Source organism: Engraulis encrasicolus, chromosome 12 (assembly GCF_034702125.1).
Source record: "Engraulis encrasicolus isolate BLACKSEA-1 chromosome 12, IST_EnEncr_1.0, whole genome shotgun sequence".
NCBI lineage: Eukaryota > Metazoa > Chordata > Actinopteri > Clupeiformes > Engraulidae > Engraulis > Engraulis encrasicolus.
Genome location: NC_085868.1, coordinates 27640201 through 27650200, shown reverse-complemented (window position 1 = coordinate 27650200; position 10000 = coordinate 27640201). Strand labels below are relative to the sequence as shown.

The 10000-nt window shown below is 44.7% G+C and overlaps 1 protein-coding gene across 3 annotated transcripts in view; it reads right to left on the bottom strand.

Annotated features, from left to right (window-relative positions):
- The window catches only part of itgb6 (integrin, beta 6), a 53872-nt gene that overhangs the window by 25474 nt on the left and 18398 nt on the right, over positions 1-10000 (bottom strand). For all 3 annotated transcript variants that reach the window (XM_063212023.1, XM_063212025.1, XM_063212024.1), the window contains 2 exons: positions 6436-6570; positions 677-933 (listed from right to left, as the gene is read on the bottom strand). In XM_063212023.1, coding sequence (XP_063068093.1) covers positions 677-933; positions 6436-6570 — 392 coding nt within the window. The remainder of the gene's footprint in view (positions 1-676; positions 934-6435; positions 6571-10000) is intronic.

Sequence of the window (10000 nt, the reverse complement as noted above, 5' to 3'; positions counted from 1 at the left end):
ACGCAACACCCTCTGCGTTGCTTCTAGTCAGGCCAAGGGCAATGTAAATGTTTCTGATCTCCCAAAAAATCGGGAACTCATCTCACTTTGTCTGACACTAGTCAATCAGTAGCAAACCTAGGGAGGCGGATCGATCAACCATGCCGTTCGGGAAACGTTAATCGCTATGTTCTTGGTCAGACCAAGTCTCGAAGAGATTTGAAAGTCGATGATAATCAGGCTAACCCGGCCCCACACCCGGTGAAAAAAGATAGCAAAGTCCTGCAAAGGTTTTGAGGACCCATTGCAGTGTGGGCATAGGTCACAAGCTTTAAAATACCTGTGTGTGCCGTCTATGCAAATGCAAAGGACACTGTTGCAAAAAAGTACGTAGTTGGTTTGCCTTGTCTTCACAACACCCATTGTATTTCAAAGCACTCCTGTAAGCATGCAAAAAGGCCATAACAGCCCTGATCTACAGTCAATCAGTCGCTAAAGAGTGTATTTGTTCTCTAAGGGTTTTCGGTAACACTTTAGCTGTGTGTGTGTGTGTGTGTGTGTGGGTGTGTGTGTGTGTGTGTGTGTGTGTGTGTGTGTGTGTGTGTGTGTGTGTGTGTGTGTGTGTGTGTGTGTGTGTGTGTGTGTGTGTGTGTGTGTGTGTGTGTGTGTGTGCGTGTGCGTGTGCGTGTATCCTCACCTGCAGTCGCTGCTCTGTGCCTTCTCTTCGGTGCACTCACATTGGGGTCCCATGTAGCCCGGCTCGCACAGGCAGGTGCCACAGCTCAGCGTGCCGTGCCCGCAGTGGCTGCTGTTGGCCTGCGGTTGGCGCTGGCACTCGCACTCGCACACGGCCTCCACCTCCACCTCCAGCGGCTGCATGCCCACGGGCCGGATGTGGAACCGCTGGGGCCCGTCCACGCACCCAGCCAGCTGCACCGTCACGTTGAACGCCACCTACAGGGGGGATGGTAACATGCAACTCTCTGAGTGTTGTTTCTCAATTCTAAACCAGTGGTTCTCAACCTTTTTTTAACAATGTCCTCATCACAAGCCTCACAATGCCCACTTGACCTCATCATGAGCCTGACAATGCCCACCTTAGTGTAAAAAAATTAAATGGACAAGTGCCCCCCAAAACTAAGCACCGCCCCCTCTCAGCTGTATCCTTCTCAACACTCCCCCGCCCCCCAAGAGCTCATCAACGCCTCCTGAGAGGCTCTGCCGCCCTCGTTGAGAAACACTATTCTAAACGAATTCTAAAGCGACACGTTGAACGCCATCTACAGTACAGGAGGAGGACAGAGAAGAAAATCAGGTGTACTGTAAAGAGCAGGGTGGCATCGTGCAAAGGTGTATTTATTTCATGCCAAAGCATTCCGCTTTGAGGTGTGACGCTTCTGCAAGTAAAGCGGGAACACACTTTTATGGGGAAGAAGGAGTAAGATCAGGATTACCTGATCCTACCTGATCACTTGCAACCCTGAGACGCATTCAGGCCGACAGAGAATTGTGCACCTGATCTAAAACCGACCGGTGTGTTCTGTTCACACTGCAATTCTGAGCGTTCTAGAACCGGAAAGATGGAAATGGGAAAATGCTTGATTTTTTTCTCTACGAACCGTGATGACATTGTGGACGTCAGGAGGTTCATCCAGGTTAACAAATGCTCACATATGGAAAAGTTCAGAGCTCGGTATGAAGGTGGGTGGTTCACTTTAGTTCCAAATGTAACTGGTGCGGGCACAGGCATCTGCACAGTTATAGTCAGCCTGAAAACAGTAACAGAAGGAAGCCTGCAGGGTGTAGGTAGTGTCAATTTTTGTGTGTGGAAGCGGATACAGACATAGAGAACTATTTAAGATAAGACAGACTGCTCCTTCAAGCTCACTTAGTGTGGTTATTCTTTCAGCTACTTTCAGTTTTCTTTCAGATTAACATTTTAGCCGGTCAACACTATACTACTCAACAATTCGTTGCACAGATCAAACAAATGGGTAACCGTCTCAAAATATGTGGACAGTCAATATTGAGAGACTGTACTTTCCATTTGAAAGAAAAGATAAGGCGTCTCTACCAAGTGTCTCTACACAATATAAACTCCCCCTCACTTTATCCTACTTTCTGAGCTTCCTGGTTTAGTGTTTTACCTCTTTCCTAGACAACCCAGATCTAACCAGTCAGAGAATATTGCCTCAGAGCTACGGGTCAATACAGTTGGCTGTACAACAACATTCAGAGGGAAGTAAGCAGTACTGTACAAACAAAGGTGTGTCTGGACTGGAGTCAGATGGATCTTATCGGTTTGCATTAGTCTACACCTGTCCTTGTCACCTTAACCATATTACCGTAGATCAGTAGTAAGATCATTAATTGCCCTTTCGGAAAAACTGGCATAGTATAAAACTGTTTTATTATAATATGATTTATAAATATATAAATATTAGTCTACTTCCTAGCCCCCTTTATTTCAATGGATCATGGACATGCTAAGTTGCTGTCTGGAAAGCTGACAGGGGGGACAAAGGCGTCACTGGCTGAGGGAGAAGGGAGGGGCAGAATTGGGACCTCATTACCATTGTACGACTGCTTTCAAATGACTTTATCCCGAGCTCCTGAAAGAGGAAAAATCTGCACTCACAAACTAAGTCTAAATATTATGTATTTATCGATTACCACCATGTTCAAAAGCAAACGCATTTCGGCTATCAAGCCTTCATCAGTGCGTTTATCCCGAGCTCCACCAAAGCTGTCAGTGGCCGGGTTGCTGTTGTTATATTTCACTACCAGTGGTGTTATATCTATTGTCTACTAGTGGCAGGTTTGTTATGAAAGCTAACGTGCATTCTGCACTTTAAATTGAATCAGGAATGTAATGTCACTTCTGCTATAGTTATTTAAATAGTGCATGAGGCACTATTTGTCACTCCACATCTTGTGTGTATATATACGTATGTTTTATGTTCATATGTCTACACTGTCCCTGTATTATTTATTTCTGTGTATAGCCTATACATACTCATTAGATTCCACATTTCCTATATGTAAGGACACTCATCTTTCTTTTTAAACTGCAAAACTAGTTTACCTACGGGTACAAATAAAGTGAACGGAACTGAACTGAACTGAACTGAACTCTGTATTAGAGTATTGTGTCTTGCTTTGTCCTTGTGGAGAAGGTCATCCTTAAACACTCTCTCACACTCTTTCACACACACTGACACACTTACATTTGCACGTACACACTGGCATACCCACACAAAAAACGCACACTCTTCAATGCCACAAACACGTCTTTTGTTGTCTACGGTTTCTAACTCTGCGCGGTTACATTTGCCCTCCTGTAGCCATTCCGAATTTTTTTTCAGACTCCTCACAGTCCTCCATAGCAACGCAATAATGCTGCCCCCGCAACGTACAAATAGGCCCTCCACGCCATCCCAGTCAAAACATCCCATAATGTCTCTTCAGTTTAGATAAAGCATTGCCTGTACGTACTAGATACCTAAACACAGTGGCGGAACAATTGCACACAAGGCCCCAGGGCAAGACACTGATAGGGCCCCCTATACAGCTTGCCAAGCTCACAATAGGGTCCCCAGCACTAATACGGGAGGGCCCTGGGCCCAGGGGCAAGTGCCCTGCTCGCCCTCCCTATAGCTCCGCCCCTGCCTAAACACATACACTATGTTGTTTTGTTTATAAAAATTAACATATCTTTAGGACAACAAGTCAAGGAAAGTTAGACAGGGCTAAACAAAATGTCGCTTTAGTTCAACCCGTCTATTGGTGAGGCAAAAATACCTAAATAGATACAAAATGTTGCTTTGTTTAGAAAAATACAAGTATTTTAAGACACCAAGCCAAGGGAGGTTAGACAGCATGCTACTATGTGATTTATTGCGTGACGCACATTTGTATCTTTCATGGAAATCATGGAAGATCCTTTTCCTCATATTTCTCCAATGAGGTCTTGACAAGCTGAATGATGAAATAGCAAAACCCACGAAGCTGGCATTTTTGGTTTGTTGTATGGTGGCAATTTCCAGGAGCATAGAAACTACGCAGAACCCTATGCATTTTTGTGACCACTTCCTGAATGCTGACTGACTGTGTTGCCACTTTTGACGTTGAGGCAGAGTGGCAGGGTGGATGTTTTCCTCCATGGACTGCAATCAGTAAATTTCTTATTTACTGAGGCCTTTAACTTCCCATAGGAACACAAGTCGTTGAGAAAACTCTTCCTATCTTGGGCCCTCTTGGGCTCCAGTAGTTGCCAGTGTACCATACCTGTAAAATCAATGTCCTGTACCTAAATAACTGTGAGCTGCTTCGGATAAAAGCATCAGCTAAGTGAAATGGAATATAATGTATTGTACATGTATGGCATATAAGTAAGGGATAACGTTCGGCGAGAAGGTCGCTACCGTGGAATAGCAGCACGACAGAGAGAATCTTTAGACCCCGACGCGGAGCGGAGGGGTCTTGTTCTCTCTGAAGTGCTGCTATTCCACAAAGCGACCGACTCGCCGAAAGTTAACCCGCTTATTATATGGATATACTTAAATGATTCACACATGGCGGGGACATTTCTTTAGACCTATTTAATGTTAAGATTGTTGCTGCGCAAAACAAAACAGTGCCGTTGTGGAACACCGCTAGGCAACAGCTAGGTAGCCAGGACAACAGGTGTTGTCTATCACAGCAGCTGATTAGAGTGACAAAAGACCGGACCCCCTGCGGAGTGATATGAAACATTCGCTTTAGCCACTGACTTGTATACAAGCCAGTGGCTTTAGCAGTGAACGTCTTGTTGCCATTGACAGCGGTAGCCAGGACAACGGGTGCTGTCTATTACAGCAGCTGATTAGAGTCTTGTTGAAAAGTCGCTTTAGCAGTGAAAAGTCTTGTTGCCATTGACAGCGGTCTGTTATAGACCAACCCGTCCGTTATCGAAAATTATTATATGGTTGTGACGTCATCTGTCGAATGCTCCATTCATTTCAACGGGGCTCCCCAACGTTCGGACGTCTGTTATTTTTCGATAACGGACGGGTTGGTCTATAACAGACCGCTGTCAATGGCAACAAGACTTTTCACTGCTAAAGCGACTTTTCAACAAGACTCTAATCAGCTGCTGTGATAGACAGCACCCTTGTCCTGGTTACCGCTGTCAATGGCAACAAGACGTTCACTGCGTTTCATATCACTCCGCAGGGGGTCCGGTCTTTTGTCACTCTAATTAGCTGCTGTGATAGACAACACCTGTTGTCCTGGCTACCTAGCTGTTGCCTAGCGGTGTTCCACAACGGCACTGTTTTGTTTTGCGCAGCAACAATCTTAACATTAAATAGGCCTAAAGAAATGTGCCCGCCATGTGTGAATCATTTAAGTATATCCATATAATAAGCGGGTTAACTTTCGGCGAGTCGGTCGCTTTGTGGAATAGCAGCACTTCAGAGAGAACAAGACCCCTCCGCTCCGCGTCGGGGTCTAAAGATTCTCTCTGTCGTGCTGCTATTCCACGGTAGCGACGTTCTCGCCGAACGTTAACCCTTACATAACAGACGTCCGAACGTTGGGGAGCCCCGTTGAAATGAATGGAGCATTCGAAAGATGACGTCACAACCATATAATAAGTAAGGGTTAACGTTCGGCGAGAAGGTCGCTACCGTGGAATAGCAGCACGACAGAGAGAATCTTTAGACCCCGACGCGGAGCGGAGGGGTCTTGTTCTCTCTGAAGTGCTGCTATTCCACAAAGCGACCGACTCGCCGAAAGTTAACCCGCTTATTATATGGATATACTTAAATGATTCACACATGGCGGGGACATTTCTTTAGACCTATTTAATGTTAAGATTGTTGCAGCGCAAAACAAAACAGTGCCGTTGTGGAACACCGCTAGGCAACAGCTAGGTAGCCAGGACAACAGGTGTTGTCTATCACAGCAGCTGATTAGAGTGACAAAAGACCGGACCCCCTGCGGAGTGATATGAAACATTCGCTTTAGCCACTGACTTGTATACAAGCCAGTGGCTTTAGCAGTGAACGTCTTGTTGCCATTGACAGCGGTAGCCCAGACAACGCTGTCTATCACACAGCAGCTGATTAGAGTCTTGTTGAAAAGTCGCTTTAGCAGTGAAAAGTCTTGTTGCCATTGACAGCGGTCTGTTATAGACCAACCCGTCCGTTATCGAAAAATAACAGACGTCCGAACGTTGGGGAGCCCCGTTGAAATGAATGGAGCATTCGACAGATGACGTCACAACCATATAATAAGTAAGGGATAACGGCCGACGAGGTGACCGGTTATACGAAATTAATGGCGAGGCGGCGGCTTCGAACTCTGGCGACAGATAGTGTGATGGTGGGAGGAATTTGGAAAAACTGGCCCTCTGTGACTTTTAATTGAGTACCCCTGGTGTAGTATACTGTAGCATAATGTGATGTAACTGACCGTGTCTCCGCCCTTGACGTTGGAGCATCGTTTGAGGCCGGGGTGGACGCTGCCGTCCTGGCAGATGGCAGTGAAGGAGAGCTGCAGATCCTCAGTGTCCCCCAGCACCTCCAGATCTACCTCAGACCGCAACTCCTGCACACACACACACACACACACAAGTATGTACACACATTTACACACATGCACACGTTTAGACAAACATGCATTTACACATAGACACACACACATAAGCTTGCACATGTGCGAGCGCACACACACGCGCGCACACACACACACACACACACCCACACACACACACACAGAAGAAATGTCTACACATTAAACATTATAAAATCAAACAGACCACCATTCATTTTCCTACAAAACAGACTGGCAGTGTTCCACCAGCAAAAATGTGTACAGTATATTCTTTTTTTCCAATAAAGTTCATCAATGTATCTGTCTATTAGTCAATCTACAGTACATATAACTCTCTTGAGCTTCAGTGTAATTACACATGAAGGTGGCATTTCCAGCAACACTTGCCTCTGGCAGTTAAGCCAAAACAAAGGAGCATTGTTTCATAATAAGAGAAGTGGCCTGCAGCAGAGGGACATGAGGATCCCAAAAACATAAACCGTACATGACTAAGGTAAGCCTTAGTGTATTTATTTTTTTAAAGATTTTTTTTGTGTATTTTTCAACTTTATGGATAGGACAGTGTGAGAGGTGGCCACGAAGCGAATTGGGAGAGAGACGGGGAGGGGTTGGCAAAGGACCCGGGCCGTGACTCGAACCCGGGTCAGTCACATGGCAGGGGAGTGCCCTACCGGTTGGCCACGGCAGGGCCGTATTTTTTTTTTTTTTACATATATTTAAGATGAAGGCTAAGGCTTACATATTTAAAAGCTGACGGTGACATGTGGAGTCACAATTGCCACCGACAGTGAAGCAGAAACAAAGGAGTATTGTTTCCTGAAGAGGAGTGGCCTGCAGCAGAATTACTGTGCAGATAGAAGCACTTGTACTGTAACTTGTCAAAGACTGAGGGGTCGTTACACAGTAATCTTCCCCAGTCATGACCTGAGTCATGTACTGTACAGAGGCCCTAAAGGGACCAGCGTTGCCAGATTGGGTTGTTTCCCTCCCAATTGGGCTGTTTAGGATGGCCGTCTGCGGGTAAAAATGGGAAAGAAGGGCATTTGGGCGAGTTTTTCTGCAAATTTATGGCCATAGTAAATCAATAGACAAGTTCAAATTGATGTAGTGCTTCCAGGCGGATTTTGAACATTTTTTGGGCTGGAAATCATCAGTCTCATCTGGCAACCCTGAAAGGGACCAGAGGAAAGATACAGAGAGACAAAAGTTAATCTAGTGTGTACTCCAAAAATACAATGTCAACTGTTTTGTTTTCACGACCAAGAAAACTAAGCCAAGGCCATTAAAAAAATCTTAATCTCTCTTGGCCTTGAAAATGAAACGTTTATATCATTACTAGCGAGCCCTAAGAAGTTTTTAGTTGACTTTTGGTGTATACGTACAGTAGCCCCTTAATGCACGCCGTACCTCCAGTGGCACGCTGTAATAGTCATTGAAAAGTGAACTATCAGTACTACAATACTATGACATAACACAGGGCCTTTAGTAATGCACTATAACTTGGTCATTGCCAGTGTGGTAACAGCAAATTTATAACGCTGTGTCTTAATGAGTTAAAGGGTTCAGGAATCAAGCTACTCTTGAAAGAAAACAAAGTCTTGCCCATTAGGGAAGGTGATTAAATAACGAATCAGGTGCACTTCAAAATCTTCAAAATCTTTCTGGTGCACACTTTCACGTTTAACCCCTTAGCGTTATAACCTTGCTGTCACCAAAATTGTAATGGCTATGTCTTAAGTTTATGTTACTTAAGGCTCTCAGTAGGGTACTGTCATAGTAATGTTGTTATGATGTAGTTGAGTATTTTCAGGAAATAGTGAATAGGCCTGCCGTCGACCTCATCTGCAGTAAGAGGCTACACCGTATGGCAAAAAAATCAGTCTATATTAAAGTAGCAATTTCCTTTCTTTTGTCTCATGGCCAATGTCTCATGACTTTGTAACAGTGAGGCCATTTTGTGTGAGAAATTCCACCCCAAAGCCAGTAAGCCCCAAAGGGCGAATTCAAAAAATACATTGAGTGCAAAAAAATGTTTGCATTTCCCTCTCTTTCTTCTGTCTCATGGCTTATGTGGTAATTTGGTGTGAGAGATTCCACCCCACAGTCAGTAATTCCCAGAGGGTGAACTTAAACACTTGACTGTAACACTGACTCATTGGCTGATAGGGGTTGAGACGTGTTTACTTTCTCTTGACAGGTCACATATCATACTCACATGAACATGTGACTACAATCGTTCAGTTACACAATTTCTGTCTTTGTCATGTTTTGTTTCTCTCTTCAGAACACAAGCACACACACACACAAACACACAAAAACACACAGAGACACCCACAAACACACACCCCCACACACACACACACACACACACACACACACACACACACACACACACACACACACACAAACACACACACACACACACAAACACACAGAGACAGCCACAAATACACACACACACACACACACACACACACACACACACACACACACACACACACACACACACACACACACACACACACACACACACACACACATAAACACACACAGACACGCACAAATGCACGTGCACATACACACAAATGTACCCACAAAAACACACACAAAGCCATAAATATTTACGACAAACGCAAGCTTTTGGCAGAACACAAATGAAGAGCAATGGGAATCACCAGATAAGAATAGATACAAAAGAAAGAATGAAAGACAGACAGAAAGAACGAAAGAAAGAGAGAAAGACAGAGAGAAAGAAAGAAAGAAAGAAAGAAAGGAAGAAAGAAAGAAAGAAGCGAACAGTAAAGAGAGAGCCACAGAGAGAGGGGAAAGTAAGACAGAGAAAGTGTTGAGGAGAGAGGAGTGAGAAGAAGAGAGCAAGACACACAGAGAGAGAAAGAGAGAGGTAGAGAATGAATGAGGGTAGAGTGAGAGAAATTATTAGGTGGGGGAGAGAAAGAGAAGAGAGAGAGAACTACAGAGAGAGAGAGAGATAAATGAAATGAGAGAAGTAGCTAGCAGGAACAGATGAAGCATGCAGGGATAGGGGACGTGTACAGAGACAAGTACAGGCCTGTTGCTGCTTCAGGGGAAATGGAGGCCGTGAGGCAGGGATGGAAATAAGCACCCGTCCACCTGCCAATGACGGCTGAATTTGGCCTTTGGCGGGTGAAATATGTCAACCCACCAGTCACCTCGACTGGTGAAATTTTTCTACAGGCGCCCAGGTGAATGCTGAATTATACGCAGCATCTAAAATCAAAAAGTTTAAGCACAAATTTGTGATGAAAAGAGTTATTGAAACAAAAGTATTGATCAGAAAATGATCTTACTTGGCATTGCAATGTTTGGAACGGTTGAATATGAACTGGTAAAATGGTGACTGGTAAAAATTGTGAGTGACTGGTAGATTTTAGAATCTACCTGC